Source organism: Halyomorpha halys, unplaced genomic scaffold (genome assembly GCF_000696795.3).
Source record: "Halyomorpha halys isolate HHAL.00 unplaced genomic scaffold, Hhal_1.1 Scaffold86.1, whole genome shotgun sequence".
In the NCBI taxonomy this organism is placed as follows: Eukaryota; Metazoa; Arthropoda; class Insecta; order Hemiptera; family Pentatomidae; genus Halyomorpha; species Halyomorpha halys.
In genome coordinates this window covers 623,253-648,224 of record NW_027115494.1, presented here as the reverse complement: position 1 = coordinate 648,224, position 24,972 = coordinate 623,253, and the positions used below count along the sequence as shown (strand labels likewise).

The window sequence follows — 24,972 nt, the reverse complement described above, 5'->3', positions numbered from 1 at the left end:
GCTTTTTGGATAAACAAAACAAATTAATATTAAAATGATACATAAAATAAAACATATTAAAAACCCTTATACATCAAAATATACTATTTACTCAACAAGAGCATATTACAGTATATATATATAAACAAAGAGAGAGTCGAAATTTATCCATTTCACTCTTTTAATTAATTTACTCTCATCTTATGATTTGAATCTAAATCACTTATATTTTAAATAATTACTTTTTAGTCAAAAATTTAACCTTTATGTTTAAAAAATGTTATAACTTATTGGATTGGATCAATGATTTGGATTACTCTCCCTCTTCAAGATGCCTAATGTTTTCGTAAGTGTATTAATTCTTTATTCCTGCTTATTTATTATTATCCCAATGAACTTCTAATATCAGTAAAGAATTGGCAGGACTTTTACAATTACTGATTTTTGAGATAGTTCAGGATTTGCTATGAAATTTTGCAATAATATCCTAAAAGTATTTTTTTTCTTTAATCTCATTAATTTTGTTAATTTAATTACAGTAAAACAAAGAGAGGGAAAATGATGTTATTCGCTAAAGCTGCTCGAAGCATAGCTTATGGCGATTTAGTTGACAATAAAATAAGAAGTAATAGTGCTTGGGGATTATTACCAGTTCAGGTGAATTTTTTTGATATTTAAATTGTTGTAGGTTGTAATTTTTTGTTTTTGTTTTTTATTATTTACTATATTTGCTCAGTTATGGGTTGACCCCATTTTGAAAATATTATTTTAGAGAAATGAGGAGAGTTAAAATTAGATTTCAAAAAGAAATAATTGTGCTTAAATTAGATAATACATAGATAAAAATCATCATAATATCAAAAGCAATATTATATGAAGCTTCGAGATGAGAATATTTCTTTTTTATTTCTACTTAAAGTTTCCTAAATAGGTTAGTTTTATAATTATTGATTCCAAAACATGAATATATAAATAAAAATTTACATAACCTATTATTCTGTGTTTCTACATAACCTTTAACTTATTGATAAGCTTACATTAAATTCCGTAAAGAGCAAAGACATCATTATTGGAACACTTCACTCCTTAAATCTATGACTATGCCAACCTTATCCTGAACAATATGCTCATCTTATTCCATACATCTATCAAAAACACGGTGGTCCTTATGACAAAACTCTTTCCTTGAAACCACAGATCTCCCAAAATTCCTGCCAAACCATAACAACTCTTAAGCAATTTAGTCATCTTCGCTATCTCCTTCCACTTAAATGTCTTATGAAACGTTCAATACAATTTTTTTTCAGGATCACCAGAGATAGGAGGCCTATTTCCCCTCATTACACCGAGTTGAATTAGCTCTATCCTTGCTACCGATTTTAGTATTTCCTAGTGTGCTACCTATTCCGAGTGATTAGAACTCAGTACTTCTCCTATATACTACAAATTTGCACTTCAAATCTTCTGACCGATCCCTTACTACCAGATGTTGTTCATCTGACTTCTACCTTATACCCATTGAACTGCTGTGTTTGAAAAATCATTTTCACTACCCACACTACCTGCCTCTGGAACTCCATTCTTTCTATCATGTATAATATTTTATTGTACATATGTATGTATTATTTGTAAATATTGGAAATAGTTTTTTATTTTTTGTTTCACTAGAAAAGTTAAGACTTAAGTAAGCAGACTGCTCTGGCAAATATATTATTTAACCTCAAATTTTTCTAACATACTAGTCGCAGAATGATTAAACTATTTTTCATTTCAACCTCAATTTTCCACCTCAACTCTTAGTTTAATATATCATTTTCCTTGAGTATAAATATCATTTCTGATATAGTTTCAAACAAAATTTTTATTACATTTTCTGTAATACAATGTGTGGTAATAAGTGAATGATTATCACTTGTTATCAATATGAACTGTATTTAGTCTCTTGTAACCAAAGTAGAAATGGAAATAAACTATGATATGACCTAAAAGCTCCGATTTTGGTCCAGCTCAAATTTTTCTAGATCAACCCCTCATTTTACTGGAGACAGTTTAAAAAAAAACTGAACCTATATTCAGAAAAATACATTATCTTATTAATTAGCTATACTTTTATTATAAATAATGTATAATTATTTATGGACTAGTTGATTATTGACTTTTATCTAATTTTTAGGCCGTATTTAGCTCTTTGCTACCAGGTGAGTATTTGGCTGGTCACATGGGTGGTCAAATTAATTTCCCCGCATGGCTTGGTAAAAATTCAAGAAGAGGAAAATTAGATAGATTTGCCCAAGAAATACTCGCTCACACCAGATTAAAGTAAAAATTAATCAATTTTTCTTTTTAATGTAAATATTTTATATTTTACCATATTTTATTAATTGAGCAGCTTTCAATCAAAAGTTAATATATCCACTTTTGGAAAGTTGTTATTAAGAATTATTATGGAAGCATCTAATGTAGATTAGTTAAATTTTGAATGCAAATCTTGATTCACATAACCTAACTGACAGAGGAACATTTGAATTTTAAAATAAGTTTATTGTGCAGAATTGTAATTTGTCATAAAAAAAAATTTTCTTTTGAAAAGTGGATGTATTAACTTTCATAGAAAAGGAATTTCTCAAGAAAAAATGTCTTATACTTAAGATAGCAATTCAATTTTTTGTTAAAAGATTTATTTGTTTATCAATTATATTAAAAAATATCCATATGATATCAACATGTTTATTCTCTTACAAATCCAATGTTTCGGCTATTCCGGCCATTTTGAGAATATATATCTTATTTATAATATCACAGCCACAATAAAGTTATTAGAAGGTTGCAGGTTATTTTGCCTTAGTCAAAAATATATCTTAGTCAATTTATTTATTCTTATCCTCTCTTTTACCTATTATAATTTTGTTCAATATGCACTATCTGTTTAATCCAGATATTACGCGAATTAATTATAATTTGCTGGTATGAATGGAGTGGATTATATTTATAATGGGCGAATGATAAGTTAATTATGGTGAAAAGTGAAAATAATACAATTGATTATATGTGATTAAGCCAAAGGGATGTACAATTTGAGTTAGTCATTAGTTAAATTAATTCTGACTATCAATTTGGAATAATCAAAGATTCTGACATGGAATAATGGAAGATATTTTAATTTACTTGGTGGTTGATTGGTGATGGGCTTGAAGACTGGTTCTTCTATTATGCTCTCTTACAGACCACTCGAAGTTAAGTACCCCCACTGCTTCTTAGGTTTGCTAATTGATGGCAGCATCTTGAATTCATATTCTAAATGTGTGGGGTTCTTCCTCAAACGCTATCTATTACAATCTTATCAATCACCTTATCAACAATAATTAATAGCAATTAAATTTACTTTAAAATATGGACTGACATCCTTTCGCTCTGGCTAAATTTATTGAATTGCTTTTTGATTGACTAAAACTTGATCAAGTAATTGAGAGGGTGTTATTGAAAAAAAAAAGGGGGAGTTGTCTGCCTTAAATGAAATTTTACAGGTGGAATGAAAAACTATGACAAATGTATACAATAGTAACCTACCTCACTAGCTTTCTGAATTAACCAGAGATAAAATAAAAATAAATAAATATTGTTCTGAGAAAACACTTGCCATTAAAGTTACTGTCAGTTTAAAGCATGTTTAGCATCTGTCGCATTAGTGAAGCTTATGTCATTTCCGTTAGGCTACTAACTACTATATCGACAAAGCTGTCATTTACGGCCTTTATGTTAATGATTAATTTTTAATTAATACTTTTTTAATCAACAAAACATTTTAGTACAAGAGCCAGGAAGAAAAAAAAGGCAGTTATTTCATCCCAATTTTTTATTTCTTTAATGAAAACTATGTATAATTACTGATCAGAATTGATGAGTCTGCCAAGTATAGGTAGGGGGAATACAAAATGGCGGCTGTTTCAAAACCTTGAAAAAACATTAATTTTTCATTCAGAGCTCCATATCTTAAAAACTACCAACAACACTAGAAAATCTAAAAGAACATTATTTAAAGAAGAGTAAATTTGCTGAAATATTAGCCCTAAAAGAGCTATTTACGTCCAATAGTTCTTGAGATATAGCTTTTTAAAAAGCAAAATTTCTTATAAATGTACTGAAAAGTTAGTTAATTTATTTTGAGAAATCTATATATCAGGAACTATGTGACGTATAGATGTCTATTAGCTATCAAATTAAAGCTAGTTTAATGGAGTATATAGACGTTTCTGATCTTTACCTTCGTAGGAACAGTAGTTTTCATGATATTTGCTAAAATAAATTGATTTATAGTTGTTTGGACAATATGATGGATAATAGATTTATGAAAAACTTCAGAAACCATTGGACGTACAGATGTCTGCCAGCGCTCAAATTAAAGCTAGTTAAATTTACTACAAAATAGTTAATTATGTTTATCTTTGTAGGAGTATTAGTTTTTATGATACTTGACAAAATAAACTCACAAAATGTTAATTTCTAGTTGTTCGTGTAAAATATTGAATTTTTGAAAAAATATATCTCTAGATCCATAAGACGCACATATATGTCTACCAACACCCAAAATAAAGGAAATTTAACTTACTATAAAGTAGTTTATGACTCTTATCTTTGTAGGAGTAGTAGTTTTTATGATATTCACATATGAATATAAATTTGGCAAATGAAAATTTGTCCAAACAACTATAAATCAATTTATTTTAGCAAATTTCATGTAAACTATTACTCATATGAAGATAAACATCATGAACTACTATATAGCTCATTAAACTAGCTTTAATTTGAGGGCTAATAGACATCTGTATGTCAAATGGTTATTGAGATATAATTTTTTCAAAATAAATTCACTAACTATTGATCTTTCAGTACGTCCTGTACAACATTTATATAAAATGTTGCTTTTTAAAAAGCTATATATCGAAAACTATTTAACATAAATAACTCTATTAGGGCCCATAGTTTAGCAAATTTACTCTTCTTTAAATGACGTTTTCTTAGGTTTTCTTGTGTTGTTCCTACTTTTTAAGATATAGAGCTCCGAATGAAAAATTAGTTTTTTTTTATGGCTTTGAAACAGCCATTATTTTTTATTCCCCCTACCTATATACTAGGCAGACTCATCAATTTTGACTATTAATAGTACATAGTTTTCATTGAAGTAATCAAAAATTGGGGTGAGATAACTGCCTTTTTTCTCCTCTTAGGCTGTTGTACTATTTGATTGGTTCTCATCACCCAGCAGATAACCTACAAATTTGTCTACCGGTACAACAGGTTGAAAACACCTGTATTAAGTTGTACATTGCATTTTAATTTTTTGCAAACACCTCAGTTAAATTAGTTTTGAATTTTTTTCTTTTATACAATCCACATTAATCGGTGATGTCCCAGTCCCAGTGAAGATAAATAACCAGGACTCAGTTCTATTTAATATTTTAGTAGATTGGTACATTCTTTTCCACATTATTAGACTTGGAACAAACAATTGTATCAGATAAATTATTATTTTTTTTAGCATTCACCTTCTTTTAATCGCAACTAATATCAGAATGGAATGAAAATTATTTTCCATTCTTTGTTATATATATCTCAATTTTTATTGTATTATTATTTTTCTAGAGTTTTAGGTAGTAAAGAGGCAGTTAACCTTGATTACTGCTATGCATTGAGAGAAAAAGTATTGAGACCTCTATTTCAAGGAACGGAGGGAATTGAAGAATCGCTCTCAGTCATGAGGGAGTATTGCATCCTCAGAGAAGATATTGAATCTCTATCTGAACTGACGGCGTGGCCTGGGATCCAAGATCCATTTTCTAAAATTGATTCAAAGGTTTATATTTTCACTAATTATTTTTATATCTTTTAACTGAATCCTATGTTGTGAAGAGGAAAAAGTCCAAAAACACAACCTTTCAAGTGATACTAAAAAGATTACTATTAATTACTAACATTATTATAAATTGCTAACTTTACTACCTAGTAGTAACTTAATTACTAACTTTATTAATAGCTACTAACTTTAACTAGCTGCTAGCTCTAGTACTAAAGTTACTAATAGATAAAGCTTAGGCAGATCTATCTTTTCTTTCTTTTTTATATTCATTTAAATAATTTATGTTAAAAATTAAAATAACACAAACATTCTAACTGTGAACTAATTGATGCTGTTTATTTATTTAGGTAAAAGCAAATTTCACAAGAACCTACAATAAAAATCCTATTGTAACACCATTTTCGATAAATGCTGCTGTAAAAAAAGGACGAGGAGTGCAAGCCATGGATGAAGCTGAATTGGAGGATGATGCGGAGAACGCTAATGATGAAGAGGAAGATCAGGATGATGTTACAAAAGATGCTATGATATTGGTATATGATTTTTCTTTTTTGTTATTTAAGTGATGTGATTTATTTATCAAATTACATCAGTCATGGTTTGATTGAGTTTTTTGTTAGTAAATGTATCATTCTATATGAATCACCTTATGTTAGTGAGGAGTATTCGAAAACCTCCTGTTTTAAAAACTCTTCAGATTCAAGATTAAGATATCATTTTCAAAGTGTTATGTTTTTCAAATCTGATAACTTTGACACATTAACTGCTCACTATGAGTTATCTTATAGTTTTAATGGTTAGTTGTTAACTTGCTATATTTCACAACATATGGCTACAAAATTGATGCCTAAATTAAGAGTTATCTCATAGTGGGTAGTCAACGTGTTACTCTAAATCATTGGCAACTGGAATTTCTGTCAATATAATGAGTTGTGAGTGAGGGGAAGGCTTCCTTCTGAACAGGTAATTGGAAATGTTAAGTTTCAAACTTTAAACAAGAAAATACGACTTCCTCAGAAGAAATAAAAAATATAGTTTTCAACTATTTATTGAAGATGTTTCGACCCTCAATCATTAGGGCTTAAATATAATTGATAGTTGGTATACACTAACCTTTACATCTATTTTATGTCATTCTTTTACTCTTACATGGCCTCTTCCCTTTTTTATCTTTTTAATTTTAGCCCTAATGATTGTGGGTCGAAACATCCGCAATAAAAAGTTGAAAACTATATTTTTTATTTCTTCTAAGGAAGTCATATTTTCTTGTTTAAAGTTTGGGAATAACACCATTGGGAATAACCTCCTCTACAGGATTAACATGGTAACTTGATTGGAGAAAACTTCTAACGAAGACATTCTTAGCATAGTTCTTTCTAATGTAGCAGATCCTGCTTCCGAGGCATTTCAGTCTTCTACTGTTATTACTATAACTATAACTATGTTGTTACCTGTAGGATAGGGTGTCCGTCTAGTGAGTCATAAAAATTTATGTGTTGTTTCTTGATTACGTCAATTACAAACGGTATGTTTAGATACTTGTAAAATGATTTATTTGTATACCTGTCCACAGAAGTTGGTCTCCCTTATTCTATACAATTCATGATTTCTTAGTTTCTATTCTTATAAATATTATTTTGTTTATCATATAAGATGATATTTAATTTGCATATCATTTTTGCTTAAAGATAAAAAAGAAAACAAATAAAGAAGAAAAAGAACAGAAGAAGAAGGAAGCGGGTGGAAGTAAACCGCGTGGTGGAAAAAGAGGAAAGAAATAAAGTGCCAATCTACACTCTTTGTTTTATCGAGATTGTAAATAGCAATAATGAAATAATATTAGATCTGATTTACTACAGTATTTTTCTAAAGTATTCACTGAAAATAATTTGAAAATTTCATTGATATCTTCTTGAATATATCATAGTGAAGTTTAAAAAGGACTTTAAAAAGTAGAATAAATTGATTTGAAATTTTGTTTTAACAAAGAAGTACGAGTTAATCACGGAATCTCTCTTCTAATGTTGAAGGTTTGTGACAATAAAAGGACCTTTTAACGTTTAGAATAAATACAATATTTTTTCAACAAATGCTGTCTCCTTTATCAACCGTGAAACCCTGTTTTAGATTTCTTTTGAATAATTAATCCTACAGTGTAGCTAAAAAGTTTATTGTTCAGATTTTTCATATATTTCTTGTTAAATATTTGAAATAGAATTCTTTGATTTTATTTTCACTCTTACTATATGTGGTGATCATTTTTTATTTATTAAGAAAGTAGTTCATTGTGTTGTATCAAAAGAAACAACTCCAGTGTACTTGAACTCGGCAAACTTTGATAGCTTGAAGAAATGTTGGCTGTTGCCAAAGAAAAAAAATATGCACTTAAGTAGAACTTTGCTCTTTTTTCACCATATATATAAAAATAAGTATAATTCTAAACAAGCAAAATGTTCTGACTAACCAAACTGCTTTTATTGGATATTTTTTAAGAAAAATTATATATATATATATATTAAAAAAAAAAACAATGTTCAATCTATAAAAGAAGAGAAAGAAAAAAAAAGAATTTTAATGAAAGATGTGAAAATAAAATCATAATCATTAAATATTTAAAAACACAATATATCTAATGATAGTGTTTCTTGTGAATTTAATTCTGTACGTGAGTTAAAATGAAATGTTCTTGGTAAATATTGTGTTCTAAAATAAGTTTGTAGTGTTTTTAAATATTTCAATTTAATCCTCTCTGTTTTATAAAATCATGTTTACTTGGTCAATAATGTTTACTTATTCTAAAAAAGGATTAGTTAAGGTGCTTTTATGCATCAGTTTCAACTGAGATTTCTTTTCTTTAAGTGGTATTTTGCTTGCACAAAATGGAGGAGAAAAAATTTAATTTTCATCATTTAATTTTTTTTTATTTCCGAAAAGGAAGATCCGCTGCACAGACGGGTGACAAAATTTGCAGTGTGTATGGTGATGATGTCTTAGGAGAAAGCACTGTTCGTAAGTGGTTTGTTTGTTTCAGAACTGGAAATTTTGACTTGGAAGACGTTTGGGTCATTTTTGAACTATTGATGACCAAATTCAAGCATTGTTCACAAACAACCCTCACTCTACGACACAGGATATTGCAGAAATGCTTAACATATATCATGCAAGTGTCTCATAATTGCAAAGGCATAGTTTTCCATCACGATAACACCCTTCCTCACGTGTCTTTGCAGACCAGGCAGAAATTATTGGAGTTTGGCTGGGATGTGATCTCCCACCCATCCTATTCACCGTACCATTCCCCAACAGATTTTCAGTTATTTCAAGCCCTTCAAAACTCTCTTAATGGGAAATACTTTAATTCACTCGAAGATTGCAAAATGCACATAGAGGAGTTCATTGTGCAAAAATCTGAGAAGTTCTGGATGGATGGAATTAAATAATTATCTGAAAGATGGCAACATGTAATTGATCAAAATGGGTCATATATAATTGATTAAAAATATTTACAAGAAACGGAAGTTTTTATTGAAATCACCAGTAAAAAACACTATGAACTTATTTTACAACCCGTATTGGGTTATACTATGATAGTATTTATCTTTTTTTTTCTTTATTGGTTCTTGAGTTATTCAAGAACTTTAAACGAGCACTTAGGCTGTGATGCTACTCTTGCGGTACAGAACAAGAAATTCCATTTTAGTAGAAAATGGTTTTTAAGTAAAACAACAAAAAAAAAGGAACAGAAGAGATGGAACATCCTTTTTACACAATAGACACAAGACTACTATACAGGTATTAAAATACATCAGACATAAACAATTAGAATCCTCCTGACTTGCAAATATTATGATTCCATAGTAATTAAAAATATATAAGTAGTTATCATTATTTAATTAAATTTATAATCATACCCTAAAACTGTTAGTAATTGTCATCTCCCCTCCATGCTGTTTGGACACTTCCGCTTTTTTATCACTCCTTCGATATTTTTGAACTCAAACAAGTGGGTAGTTTTGATTCGTTCTTTACTTATTATTTGTTATTATTAATTGTTTTCCTTTATTTATTCTCAACTTACTTCCTTAATTTTTTGTATTTTAGTGTGTTAATTTTTCTATTTCATATCGTCTTTTCTATTTTTAGGTGTTATTATGTGTCCTTTTCATTTTAAATATAGTAGTTTGCATAATTTTTTTTTATATACTTATTGTATATTTTTTTTTTATTCTACTATTTTTATTTCTGTTCATTTTTATATAATTTTCTTTTCATACAATTCACTTATATTTACTTAATTTTTAACCGTACCTTAGTTTACTTTTGTATCTTATTATCCTACATTATCAAATTATTTTTAGTTGTATTTTGTTTTTGTTTTTATCCCTGATGAAGCTCTACAAAGTGAGGCGAAAAGTCACCAAATAAATAGTTATTATTTTTGTTTCATTTTGACTGCACCTCCTACCATCTTCATATTTCAAAAAATTTGGTCAATCATATGAAATAAGGAAAACTTATTTTTCCTTTTTAAAGAAATTTTCCTGCTTGAAAGGCAGTTAATATCATTATTAGTACAAGAGCCCAAAAGGTAGTTATTTCACCCCAATTTTTGATTAATTTAATGAAAACTATGTATAATTACTAGTCAAAATTTGATGAGTCTGCCAAGTATAGGTAGGGAAATTAAAAATAGCGGCTGTTTCAAAACGTTATTACAAATTAATTTTTCATTTGGAGCTCTACATCCTTAAAACTACCTACAGTACTAGAAAACTCAAGAGAGCATAATTTAAAGTAGAATATATTTGCTAAAATATGATCCATAATTGAGGCTTGTAAAAAGAAAAAAAATCATAAAAATGCACTGAAAAATCAGTAGTTAGTGAATTTATTTTGAGAAATCTCCAAAACCATTTGACGTACAGGGCCCTGTTTCATAAAAGTACAAACTAATATTAGTCTTGTAGATTTATCTTAATTCAATTACACTGACTTGTACAATAGTAAATTGTAATTTAGTATTTTTTAATTCCTGTAATATCACTAATAGTTATTCCTATCATGAAAAAAATAAGTATTAGTATTATTACCACACTAGTTTCTACACTTTTACTATGAACTAATACTATTAAGCTTTCATTATGAAACAGGGCCCAGATGTCTATAAGCACTCCAATTAAAGCTAGTTTAATGTACTAAAAAGTAGTTTATGGTGTTTATCTTTGTAGGAGTAGTAGTTTTTATGATATTTGATAAAATAAATTAATTTATGGTTGTTTGGACAAAATTTATATTCATATGCAAATATAGTAAAAACTACTATCCCTACATTTATATGTCATAAACTACTTTATAGTAAGTTAAGTTACCTTTATTTTTAGTGCTGGCAGATATGTGTACATCTTATGGTTCCTGAGATATGTTATTAACATTTTGTGAATTTATTTTGTTGGATATCATTTATTATTTTGTTGAATATCACATTCTACTTGGTAGTACATTTAACTAGCTTCAATTTGAGTGCTGGCTAACATCTGGATCCTCCCTGCCCATCTCAGCTTTGCAATTTTCATCACTCCGACTCCTTAAACATAGTGTACAGCTCCTGGTTTTTCCACTCTCCTCTGAGGAGTACCTGAACACAAGCCTGGGAGGTAGTCCAAGTCTCACAACCATACAGCAAAATTGGGTACAATATCGTCGTATAATGACAAAACTTTGATTTTATGAAAAGAGCTCTACTCCGGAACTGCCTTGCCATAGAAAAATATCACCGATTTTCTGCTATGATCCTATGCCAAATCTCTTGTTCAGATGTCTTGGGCTACCAATGAGCCAAGATATACAAAAACATTAGCCTTCTCGAATTGGTATGTTGTTCATTGTAAGCCTCACGAGGCTTAGGAGTTTGCTAGGGATCTTAAAATACTTTAGAACATCATACAATTCTTCCTTATTCACGTTATCATAAGCTGCTCTAAAATCGATGAATAACAGTTGTAGAACTTCATCTGTCCAAACAGTGATGAGGAGATCCTCCATATCCCTCACCAGTTCATTCCCACCGCACTTGATGAGTTTTGCGGGAAGTCCATCAGCACCCAGAGCCTTGTTACATCTCATTCGGTTGATGGCATCGATGATCTCATCTTCAAAAGGTGCCTCTTCATCTGTTTTATTCTCCCTGTGTCGCTGATCGTCTCTCCCTAATCCTCACCAAATTTCAAAGGTTACTCATTGAGATCATTGAAGTGACACCTCCACTGGGACAGGGCTCTCTGCTTGTCAGAAAGTAGGTTCCTCTCATAGTCCTTGCGGATATAAGAGACATTAGAGTTGGGTTTTCGGCTCCTGTTTGTTTCCTATTAAAATATCGAAATTCCTTATCTCCGAAAAATGTTTCTGTCTTCGCCAGTTCCTCTTCCTCCAGTGATGCAAACGTTTTTCTTCACATCTCCTCAATCGATATTCATCAACGTTTTTCCTAGTGGCTTTATTAATCATGGCTTTGTATGCTTGGTTCTCCTGGTTCGTAGCAGCTTTTTATCTTAGCTCAAACCAACGAGATCGGATTTCTCTGCCCTGCCACCCTAAGATCTTTTCTGTATTCTTCTCCATTTCTTGAGCACAAACTTTCCACTTAAAGTTAGTCTCACCATAAGTTCTTTGAGCGCGGAGGTCTTCGTGCAGCTGTTCCATATACTATATCCTGGTGTCAGGAACCTTCAGTTTGTCCAGGTTGAACCTCTTACCTCTTTGTCCAAGAGTCTACCAGTCTGTTTTTATCTTAGCTCTCAGATGAAGGACACTGAGATAGTGGTCAGAATCTACGTTCGCTCCACGATACGTCCTTACATCTTGTAGACTGGATCTATGTCTGGCATCTACTAGAATGTGGTCAATTTGATCGACAGTTTTCTTGTCAGAAAATATCCATTCCCTTGGATACGGCGAAGTTGACCATTTTCATTAGTTTCTTCGTGAAGTCTATGACGTTCTATTGTAGGGCGATAGATTTCTTCCTTTCCAATCTTAGCATTGAAGTCTCCAGCAATTATCTTGACGTCGTAGCTTGGGCAGGCGTCGAGGGTTCTTTCAAGAGAGTCATAGAACCTGTCCTTTTCTTCATCATCAGCCACTTCCGAGGGAGCGTGCGCACAGATGATACTGTAATTGCAGAACCTCCCCTGTATTCTGATATATTCTGGGACTCATAGGTTTCCATCCAATCATTAGTTGTCTGAATTTACCCGTAACAACGAACCCCACACTAAACTCGTGTGGTTCTTCTGCATTATGCCTTGACCCGTCCATCGGATTTCCTGGATGGCAACTATGTCCAATTTGTAAAAACCTATTTGACCTAGTAGCAGTTTCAGTGCTCCAGGTCAGTATAAGGAAGGACAAGGTGTTCTAATATCCTACGTCAAAGTTCTTACCATTGGGGACGCCTGGTTGTTTCCTTGAGATCCTGATCAATTCCGAGGCTGTTTCAGGTTTCTTGATGCAGTTATTTAAGGGTGGTTTTCAGCCAACTGCCCCCGACTCAGGTGGAGGGCTGCCTTCTCAGAGCTCCCTGACTCGCTCCCCCATCCGGGGCGGCGACCTAGGAAAGGTGACCTTAGGGTTAGTACTGTTATTGCCCTTTGTCTGTAATGTGGGGGTGAGTGTAGTATGCTGCAATGAGTGTCAGAGTAGTGTTCCTTCAACCTGGAGGACCAGTGGCTATCTGATTTTTCCGTACTTTTTTAATGAAATTTTGCTTTTTAAAAAACTATATTTCGGGAACTATTGATGGTAAATAACTCAATTAGGGCTCATGTTTTAGCAAATTTACTCTACTTTACATGTTGTTCTCTTAGGTTTTCTAGTGTCGTTGTTTTAAAGATATAGAGCTCCGAATGAAAACTTTTTTTTTTAACATTTTGAAACAGCCGCCATTCATTGTTCCACCTATCTATACTTGGCAGTCTCATCAATTTATACTATTCAATAAACATAGTTTTCATTAAAGTAAACAAAAATTAGAGTGAAATAACTGGTTTTTTTTCTCCCCGGCTCCTGTGCTGTATATACTTATCGACGTACAATGTTGTCACGAAGTAATTGTCCCCGCCTTTTTTGGAGGAGCGAACAATTCTGATCATTCTGAACGTCCATCTTTGGTTTTACTGTACCCAATTGAGGGGCCTTTATGCTCTATATCTTCTTTTATTTCTTTTCTTCATATGCACATTGTTCTTTTGATTACGCTGTAATTAATGTGGTAATGTACCTAAAAAAAATATGTGCGTAAGTACAGTTCATCATTTTAATTATTGCCATAAAAAAGCTAAATCATCTCAAAACCATATGACAAAAAAGTAGAAATTATAAAAAAATCATTTATGGACTACCAACTACAATTACGCATTTCTCTAATCTAAAGGAATATAATAGAGCTGTTGTAATTAAAACTGGTAAGTTATCATTACTGTCTTATCAGCCATCACATTTCATTTGAATTATATTATCATTATTAGAGGAAAATTTTTTTCTTGATACAATCGGATACAAACATAAAATGTTTATTGAAACATGCTGGAATATTAGCATGGATCCACAGCTGTTAAAATTAATTTGATGAATTATAAATAAAATCCATTCCCCAATTTCGAACTGTTTTAGTTATTGGCCTTTTTAAAAATGATGAACCATCTGAAGGAATTTTTTAAAAATTATTATTCGTTAGTAATCCAAAATCATTCGTAAAAACCTCAATGCTCCTTACTTTGTCACAAATAAAATCATACATAAAGACCTTAATGCTCCCTATGTAACCGATCTAGCCCGAAGCAGATATCACTCCTTTCATTATAAACTCCCTAACCACTCAACCCCCCTAGTTTCTAACCTTCCCTGCACTTCCATTCCTGACAATCCTCCGAAGCACCTGATAAAATAATATACCTGATGAATGTAAAACGTCATTAGAGTGCTGCTAATGGGTAGTTTCTCTTCACGCCTGTAACACTCCAATTTAACCGAGATCAGATTTACTAAATTTATTATAATGTACAGTTGTAATTATAAATAAATAAATATTTAAAAAAAGTATTCGTTAGTCCGACACTTCCTTCTTTAAGGTTTCAATAATTAATGGCTATGTAATTGTAAAATATGTCATGCTAGTTTTGTCATTTTCCAGCTATGTAACAAAGCTGAGTTTCTCTCTTAACTCTGGGACTACACAGTGTTTTTGGCTTTCGCTATTGACAACGTAGATAGGTTTCCTCCAATGAATTTTCATTATTTTGCTTCTTTTTTTTTTACTTTTATGCTTTTTCAGAACCAAAGGATTTAGGAAAAAATTATTAAAAAAAAAATAAGGCACTTTCGTATGTTGTATCGTTGTTGTATATGTATTTTTTTTTTCATTTATATAATTGAACACTGGGGTGTTCATGTACATGAGTGGGGTGTTGGCGTTGATGACCGGTGGGTTTTACTCCTTAATTTCTTAATAAACAACAACAACATTTTCGTGAACTATACTCGTTGCAGAATGCTCGTCCACTCTGAATGCATACAACTTTGGTTTTTCCGCCATTTCCTCTTTCACAGAAGGTGCATCTTGTTTCTTCAAGTAGTGGGGTTGTTTTTTTATGAGCAGAGGGTTGGTTACTCGTAGAAATTTCGCTAAAAACTAAAATTATCGTCATCTGAAGTGGCCTGGATTTTTCGATTTTGCATACATACTCTTCCATGTCCGATTGGTTTGGCAAGTTTAATCCCTAAATCGAAAAGTAAGTCCTTCCTTGGAGTCTTTGTTTGCCAGTTCGTAATACAAAATTAGACACAGGCGTTCACGCTAGCTTGATCCAGCGTTCGAATGAATAAACGAAGAGGCCATCTTTGAGTTTTTCTAGCTGTAGTGTAAATGTTGTACAGTTGGTCAAATGAGTCCGTCCCTCCTTTTTTCTTATTGTATTGTCTGACAATTTCAGGTTTAATTTCATCATCATGATGCATAGTGGATAGTAAGCAACACCACTTTATTCTTTTTAGGCGTGTATAAGACGTCTTTCTTTCTAACCTTGACTCATGTGTACATCAGTGAATAATGATCCATCAATTGTATCCCGAACTGTTCAATCCCATATCTCAACAGAAAAGAAGAGGGCCACGAGACCTAATCCAGAAACTTTATTGGAGCTATACCAATAGGCGAATTCTCCGTAGCTGTATATCATACGATTGTATAATAATTCACATTACGTTTACTAGTTTTATTTTTGAGTTAATATAGTTGTAAATTTTTTCGAGGTACTCCTGACCAGAAGGCTTCGACAATGCGTGTTCGACATAGGTAAGGTAGATTAGGAAGTGAATAGACAGGATGAGACTTAACGGGGTGACGGCCGTAATTTCTCTAAGGATAGCAACCTCGTCTTACAGGGTACTATTCCTGTAGTTCTTCGTACTAGGAATGCAAGCCCGGAGGGTAGTCAGCCACCAGGTCATGCAAGCCCGGAGGGTAGCCAACCACCAGGTCATGCAAGAAGGTAACTTCGTTCTTTCGGGAACTATTCCTATAGCTACAAAGGAGATATGTAAGCCCGGTGTGTAGCTAGCCACTGGGTCCTACGAAAAGATAGAAGGTAGAGGAAAGAGGTGACGAGAAGGGAACAAGCGTGAAATGGCCCTCTTCATGTCAAAAAATAGGTTAGATTATCCTGAATGTATTTGTGCTGCCCCAAGAAAGTACAGTACAGCTCCATCGGTGGGGTATTGATTATACTAACAATATAAAGGCCGGTGAGAGTCACAGCCTGTAAAAACTAACTTTTTTGTAAGGGGGTATATTCTTTTTGGTAAACTTTATTTATTAAATCAACATATTTACAATTATAAAATTATTTAGATGTTTATATATAACATTATAAAATTATATACATTTTACTGAATAAATGAACACAATAAATAGCTAGAGAAACTATAGGTGGTGCTCCAAGGTGAAACGAACTGAAGCACTTCGTCTTGGCGTGAAGCGATAACGAATGATGTCTTGGTTCGATGGTTATGGTGAAAATTGGATCTTAGACTTGCTTTCTCGTCCAGAACGAGTTCTGTATGCTTCTCTTTTGGTTGTTGATTTTGCAGCTTTAGTTATTGCTATTTTCTATGGCTGCAGCGATCTTCGTTGTTTGTGTCATGCCCCGCCTACCGTTTCTATCTAAGTCGGAATCAAGTAGTGTGTATTTAGGGTGAAAATTATAGCGATTATATGTCCTTCCTCCCTTGATTGTGGAATACGTGACACATGTTCCTGGTGGAAGTTAAACTGAGAAGGATCCGTCTATGGTCTCTTTTCATTGTGTACGTTTTTGGGCCTTCCTTTTTGTCCTCTTGTTGTTCCTGTTATCTTGGATGTTTGCTCCTTTTAGTGTCACAGCTGATTTATGATCCAGTTGGGCTGGACTGTTTGACGCAGCTAATTTGTGATGAGTCGGGTTTCATTACGACTGTTGTGGATCAAATCGGTTTTTTTCGCGACGGGTTTACACTTCGGGCTGGCCTTTTGATGACGGATTGATTACACGTCGGGTTGGAGACCTGGTGGACTACCTTTTGGATCTATCTATAATAAACAATAAATAAAAAAAAATTGACACATTGTGGTAGAAAAAATAAGATAAACAACTTTCCTTAAACCCTTTATGAATGTAACGAACATCCTGTAGACGAGTTGTGGTTTCTTTACTTTGCTAAGGCTGCTACAAACACCTAATTCGATTTCGCACGTCTATCTTCAGCAAGGAGCTTCCTAGGTCAGTACTATATATATATATATACAAAACTATACTGTAACGTCAAACGTGGATGTGTTATGAACAAACTTTCAATCCTCCCTCTACTGGTGCTGTATGAAGGATATTGATGATCTAAGCCCACTATCATTTGTGAATACGATTTCGTGCCAGTGGCGCAGTAGGTGTAGGATTAGTACGTATTATACTTTAAAACCTCATACTTTAGTTCAGGTTTTCTATTTAAACACAAAAAATAACATGTTACAGATAAAAAATGACTGAATTGATTGGAAATTGGCTTTTGAACTCTATTCGTTGCAATATCAAATGCACACCGGAAACCTTAGGCAGAGCTTGTTACGACGGAAGAATTTTTGCTCAAATATTGGTCACATATAACGTTTGCAATTCTGATTATCTGAAATTGATCTATGCAACAGTAGACAAGAGAGTTGCCTTATCAAACTTGAAAAAACTGTGCGTCTGGTTCAAACTTTTAGGAATTTCCACCACCGATGAATTTCTTAACGAAATAGTAAACGAAAATGGTTCTGCAAGTTTAAGCCTTCTTTATGAATTGTTTGTTCGCCTAGAAAATCAAGAAAGTATGCTTTATATGGACAGTAAGAAAATGCAAAGGGTTCTTTCTGAGTCGACCGACAAGTTCGAAGTGACTCCTGCCCCAGAAATTGAACCTGAAAAAGATGCTGCAGATGAAAAACAGTACCTACGAGACCTCTTAAATACTATGAAAGGAGTGATGGAAAGCGCTGAAAAAAATAGTTTAAAAAGATTTATCGTTTCTGGTATAAAGGAACGTGCAGAACAGGTGAAACAACAAATAATGAATGAACAACGTCCAAGGCATCTTAAAATTCACCGTGGTAAAAAACTACATCCACATTTAGATATTCAAGCGAAAATTAACGAATTCGAAAATTTTCTGGAATCTCCTGAAGGATTGGAAAATCAAAACCAAACTTACGAATGCGACCCAGGAGAATATATTACATATTTAAAATTAAAAAGGTCTAAAGTGGCTGCTGATCAAAAGCTGAAGATCAAATTGGGAAAAAATTCAATGGATGATGCATGGAAAAAAATTTTGAAGAATCAAGAAATGGAATTGAAAAATTTACTTTCTATGAAACTTCTCAAACAATCCGAATATGAAAAACAGATGACATTAAGATTAAAGAGATTAAGGCTTAAGTACCAAAAGTTCATAGACACGAGGAATATGGTAATGAGTACGGCAGAAAAACAGGAAGCGGTAAATGAATTTAGAAGTTCCTTCACTGCTATAAAAGAAGAAGAAAGGACTCAAATCGAAAAACGCAGAATAAAAGAACTGCATCAAAGATTATTCAAGGAAAAATCCAAGTTTAAAAAAAGACTAGATCGTGAAGCCTGTCGGATAATCATAGAAGACATTGTGGATTTTGCCATGCTCAAACATGACTACAATGAACAAAATGGAACGAAAATGCCTCGAAACCAAATTTTAGAGTTAAAGCTACTTTTTATGAAAGGCATTAGGCTTATACCTCACGATATAATTCCTAAACCAGCGAGAGATGTAGAAGAGACACCCTTAAAGCTAGACGACGAAAGACTTGAAGAGCTGGCTGAATATGACTTTTATCTTTACATGTATCGTATAGGGCCGTGGCATCTGACCGAAGCAACAGATGATGAGCAGCTCAACATCACTGGATACATAGTTCACCGCCTCCTTGATTTCAAATACAATTTCGGTTTGAGTGCCGGAGAACCAGCTGATCTCCCAACTTACAATTATAAGATATTTTTACAACGTATAAATGATACATTTACATTAGAGAAGTTGAAGCACTATCTCTCAAAATTTAGGATAGAAGTCTTCGATATCGCCCACGTAATAAATCACTTTTTGAATGATTACAAATCATACGTTGGTATAGATATAATAAAGGATTCATCAAGACTCGTAAATCCTATGAAAACTAGATCAAACTCAGTAGCAGTTATAAAAATTGATAAAAATAAGTTCAAGCCATGGCCTGGTTCCAGCGACAAGATGGCCAAGGACAGAACTTATGTTAACAAGGGTGTTCAATTTCCAAGCAATGAAAAATTGTTCAAAGATAAAACTCTTTCCACCGAGATAGGAAAATGTATCTACGAGATTTTACAAACGGGTGAATTACTATCGGATTCGTTTCTTTGCTATTTGATTATAGAATATTTGAAACATTTTAAGGATATTGACGGTTGGGTCCTCATTAACTATCCAGAAAACATCACACAACTAGCAATACTGGAGTTTATGTTCACTGGTCGGGAAGTACCTTATATGCCGAGGATAACACAGAATATAAGAAAACTAATAGCAAGTGAGTTGAACAAAGCTATGCCAAAAGGTGAAGAAAGAATGAAATCAGACCATCCTAGTTTATATGAAGACATAAGTGGAGAATCTAGAGAACATCCTGTAGAACAATTTTCAGTTGAAGAATTGATTGAGCTAAAAAATTCAAAAATATTACCAAGAGCTCATGCACCTCCGAAGCCGTTAAAATTTGAATCGTTTTTTACAAAGGTGATAATCTTGCAGCATGAAGGGGAGAAGAGAGGGATTAGCAAAGCATCCAGATCTTTTCCCAAATTTTCACCAGCTGAAGGAGAGGAGAATTCGGAAGAGAAAATTACATTGGAAAACTTTTATGGTTCACTAGAGGTTAGCTCTCAATTCTCTTATAAATATTTTGACACTACAACTTTAAAGAAATTACTTACTCTTATTTTAAATATGTCCACTAGTAAGCAAAATGAATACTTAAAGAGTATTGAGAAAGGTGTTGATGTAATGAGAAAATCTGTACCACCTGACAAATGGGAAAGGTCTCTCGAGCCCGTAAAATTTAAAAGGAATGCGCTAGATGATTGGGTTTTAAAAACATTTTTAGAAAACGAAGAGGGAGGATTGGAAGAAACAAACGAGGAAGAAGCTGTTGAAGAAGAAATGCTTATTTATCCGGGGCACAAAGATTGGAACTACACTGAATTTAATATCTCTGATTATTATATTGCATCTCTAGGGACTGTATGGGAGAGCATTGAATATTTTTTCACATATAACCTAAAAAAATGTTTTGTTTTGCTTAGAACTGTCGGAAAAAGGTTAATGCCATATCGGAATTATGTTAGGGCAAAAGCTGAAGAATGTCTCAGCCTTGAGGACGACAGAACAGAGACTGTGACCAATTTTCAATTGATGTTAAATAAAATCAAAGACCATTACAGATCTTTAGATACGATGAAAAACGAAATGCATAATCGCATTCTTAAGTTACAATGTGATCTTTGGAAAATGACGGATGTTAAGAAATTTTATTGTGAGCAAGTATTGGAATTGGTATTGAATCAGAACTGGATATCTAGCCACTTGACAAACATTTTGCAAGTTTATGGTTTGATTCTTCAAGCAGAAATTGACCGCTTTGCTGATACGATGCAATTGATAGACGATTATTATTGCTCTGGCCTTCTGGGAAAAATACATGATGATAGAATAATGAAAATAATTTTACCAAAAATTGGATTGAAATCTGATAAAAAAGATGAACCTAATCGTAAAACATCGAGGCAGCAGGTGTCTGCTCCTATAAACAAGAGAAGTAAAGTTTCAGAAGATAAACATTTGAGTAAGATGGACTTCGACGGTAGTAAGTCTGGTTTATATTATAACGACTACGAAGCACAAGAAAATCCTGCATTGCAACTTCTTAAAGCTCTTATCGTAAGATTGACAAGAAATGTCCATCAAATTAAGGCTATTTGTGAATTCAGATCCAACACCATTTCAGACAAGATAAAGGCACAAAGTATAAAAAGCGAAAGCAAACAAAGAGCATCGAGAGATACTCTTCCTGTGAAGAAACATTTCATGAAAGACACGAACCTAACGTCAGAAAGTCAACTTTTATTTATCAACAAGGTGGCCCTTGAATGGGCGTTTGCAATTGATAATGAAGTCAAAAGGGTATTGTATAGGATTGATTTGATTGAAAAAAGGGCAAGCGCTGATATAAATGAAGATTCGGGCATAATAAAGAACACTTTTAAAGAGTTTCAACTAGATATTACAAACCTTTATCATAGCCAAACAGTAAATATCGATAAAGTTTGTGACCTCATGAGAGCAGCAGTTGAAGAAGAAGTTAAAATACAGCCTCTTGTCGTTCTAAAAAATGACAGTCTGGATATCGATCCATCGGTAATATTGTTCCCAAACCCTCCTCCTCCATCGCCATCTCCATTAGTAGAAATACCTACAGGTTTTAAATTCACTATTTCTCAGTTGACAAACTTATTTTATAAGTTAGTTTATGTAGCTCCTTGTGGGATTATAGAGCAATCATTTGTCCTTATTCTTGAAGATATGGCATCTATAGGTCATGAAACTGGTCATAGTTACTTACCTCATTGTTGGTCCGATCTCTCGTCTGAAAGAATCAAAGAAATCGTCCATAGAATGTATGGAGATAAAGTAATAATAGATTGGAGGCTTTTCATCATTTTTGGTTTGGACTTGGGCTATCCAACTTTAGAAGACATATTGGAAATGAGATATGATTTTAGACTTCTTGACCGAAATCTTAATGAAACTGTTACTTATGAACAGTATACCAGTGTATTTTTGTGGTTTGAAAATAAGGAAACGCTAAGTATAAATCAAGATTTATATATTGCCAAAGCGAAAGAACTTTTATTCAAACTTTTCCAAATTAATGAAAATTTGATTAATTACACTGAATTACTTTTAGCCTTTTGCAGAGATTACGATCCTAGGGAAGGATTTGTCAAAGCACTGGCACTGACTGAAGGCTGCGCGACCATTACATGGAAGCAGGATTTGTTTCGTGAAACTTTTCAAATTGAAAAAGAAAATGAAAAATATGACGTAGCTTGTGGAATTTTGACTATTGTAATCGCTGGAGTATATCAGATCGTGGATAGTGTAATTATTACAGAAGTGCCGAATGAAGAACCTACAGGGAGTCAACAAGATTCTCAAACTACAGTGTTTCCTGGCCAATCTAGAAAAAAATCGAACAGGGCGTATTTTAAAAAAATGAAAAAAACTGCGTCCAACATGAGCAATCTTGGAGACTGTTCTGGTCAAGAAATTTGTGCAGCCCAGCAGGATGTACTAGAGCAATCAGGAGGGGAAGAATCGTCTCTCATGGATTTAGGTTTACCAGAAAAAGAAAAAACCCAAGTTTTATGGAAGTCAGATGTGTACTTTTCTACAATTTTTTCATTATTGATGTTAGACATTCACCATTTCGCGTTATCTACAGATCAAATTTATGAACCATTCCGTCTAGAAGAAAATCTTAAACGAATTTACCGGGAAAAAGGCAAAGATCACACAATGAAACTTTATCATCTATTAAGTGATGTGTACATACATAAAATTTTTACATCATACAGATGCTTTCAAGCATTCAGTTTGCCCCAACTGCTTATGAAACTTGCAAAAGATGATTGTTCAAGCGTTGCTGATCACAATTAAATGATTATGTATAAATACGCCTGTTTGTATTTAATAAAAACATTTTTTAAAAAAAGATTTCTAACATTTCGAATTGTTAATCATTATAGAGAACTCATTAGGGGTATTCTTGATCTTTAGTTTATCATGTTTAACCGTGTTAAATAATAAAGGTTATGTTAAATGGTAAGATATTTCCTTCTTTTACCATCTTAAAACGATATAACATATGACATGGTTGAGAGGCATGTTGTAATAACTTACTTTAATCAAAACTTAGAAGTAAACAGTAACAAGAAGTTTATGAAGGAAAGGTTATAAAACAAGTTGCCCAGAAAATCCGCTAGGAACTCTTATGCATTTAACATTTAATATGACTTTAAATAGGGCTGCTCACAATCCTATACTTACAACATTTAACATAGTAAAACATTTTACATTTAACACATCATGAATATTATTTAAGAGTATACGAGAACTAATCTATTATTTTTCCTTGATCGATGGTACAGCTTGGAATATTTAATACAATAAGATAAAATGCACAAAATATTTATATTTTTTTATAGTTTTATTTAACAGTTTATGTTAATTACTAAATCATATATTCATTCTAATTACTATTGAGGGCGTAGTGGCTCCTTGGCAAAGCACTGTGCTACTAACTCTAAAGACCCGCATTTCGAATCCCGCTGTGACAGATAATTATTTATTTTATTGTGGAAAAAACTGGACTACAATAGAACCACTCCTACCAAATACCACTCCTAACTTAGCCTCATAACTTGAATCGCTTGAAGTACGTTGCAAATTCGGATATCTCACTTTTCAGGGAAAGTTCTTTCATCAAACATCAGGTCTTGCCATGGGAAACTCTCTCGCCCCCCGATATCTCTAACATTGTACTTAATGACATCCTTGATTTCATCATCCCTTTATTCCATAACGACATTTTATTTATCAAAAAATATGTGACGACCTTTTTCTCATCTAAATCCTGATAACATATGGAGTTGAGCTTTGGGGGCTTGGGGCTCCACTAAATCTCCGAATTCGAAAACCCTTAATGATCCTTACTTTGTCACAAATAAAATCATATATAAAGACCTTAATGTTCCCTATGGAACCGATCTAGCCCGAACCAGATATCACCCCTTCCATTGTAAACTCCCTAACCACTAAAACCCTCTAGTTTCTAATATTTAAATATTTTAAAAAATCCTTATAAAATCTCTCATATCCTTTCTTCTTTTAACACTTACCACCCTCGCCTTCATTTCACCGTTGAAACCGAAACAAACTCTTCCCTCCCCATTCTCGACCTCCTTACTATAAAGAATAATGACGGCTCCTTGTCCACTGACTGGTCTAACAAACCCACTTACTCCGGCAGACTACTAAACTAATTTTCCCAGCACCCCCACTATCAAAAAATCAATATTTCCAAAAATCTCATGCACCGTTGCCTTTCCTTATCCGATCCCCAGCACCACAACTCAAATATTCACCGTATTAAGACTATCTTACCTCCACTGGCTCATTACCAGTGATGCGGCGAGAGGGATGCGCTGGGATCTCTTGAGCTCTGCTCTACCCCTCACACGTGGGGGATAGAGTGGGCTCAGGGATCCTCCGGTCGATTTTGTAAATATTGTATATATTATTTTACCATTATGTTATTTTATTTATTTATTTTTCATACAGATAGTCTGATTATGTTCATCTTGTCTATTCTTTTGTTTGTATATATTTTAAGAGAGGTTTTTATTTTATTTTATTTCATTTTTTTTTATTATTATTTTTTACTT

General features: G+C 32.8%; 2 protein-coding genes and 1 long non-coding RNA gene across 5 annotated transcripts in view; 2 read left to right on the top strand and 1 right to left on the bottom strand.

The window, feature by feature from the left end:
• The window catches only part of Gnf1 (germ line transcription factor 1), a 41,884-nt gene extending 31,605 nt beyond the window's left edge, over positions 1-10,279 (top strand). For 2 of the 3 annotated variants that reach the window (XM_014414765.2, XM_014414764.3), the window contains 5 exons: positions 519-636; positions 2,153-2,298; positions 5,620-5,830; positions 6,181-6,366; positions 7,522-7,923. In XM_014414765.2, coding sequence (XP_014270251.1) covers positions 519-636; positions 2,153-2,298; positions 5,620-5,830; positions 6,181-6,366; positions 7,522-7,614 — 754 coding nt within the window. In that variant the 3' untranslated portion in view covers positions 7,615-7,923. Of the gene's footprint in view, positions 1-518; positions 637-2,152; positions 2,299-5,619; positions 5,831-6,180; positions 6,367-7,521; positions 7,924-8,864 lie in introns of those variants that run through there. The other variant, XM_014414766.3, reaches the window with a different exon arrangement.
• A 1,065-nt stretch (positions 10,280-11,344) lies between these two features.
• LOC136797059 (uncharacterized) lies at positions 11,345-14,432 on the bottom strand. Its single transcript, XR_010844861.1, has 3 exons — positions 14,308-14,432; positions 13,922-14,108; positions 11,345-13,439 (listed from the first exon to the last, which is right to left on the bottom strand). It is a non-coding gene; the product is annotated as an uncharacterized lncRNA (long non-coding RNA).
• On the top strand, positions 14,102-23,236 carry LOC106677076 (sperm flagellar protein 2). Its single transcript, XM_014414763.3, has 2 exons — positions 14,102-14,292; positions 17,893-23,236. The coding sequence occupies exon 2, from the start codon at positions 17,900-17,902 to the stop codon at positions 23,183-23,185; it is 5,286 nt and encodes a 1,761-aa protein (XP_014270249.1). The 5' UTR covers positions 14,102-14,292; positions 17,893-17,899; the 3' UTR covers positions 23,186-23,236.
• Positions 23,237-24,972: the final 1,736 nt, after the last annotated feature.

Bases quoted from the DNA above. Each gene is read 5' to 3' on its own strand.
- LOC106677076 (XM_014414763.3), top strand. From the start codon at position 17,900: ATGACTGAATTGATTGGAAATTGGCTTTTGAACTCTATTCGTTGCAAT.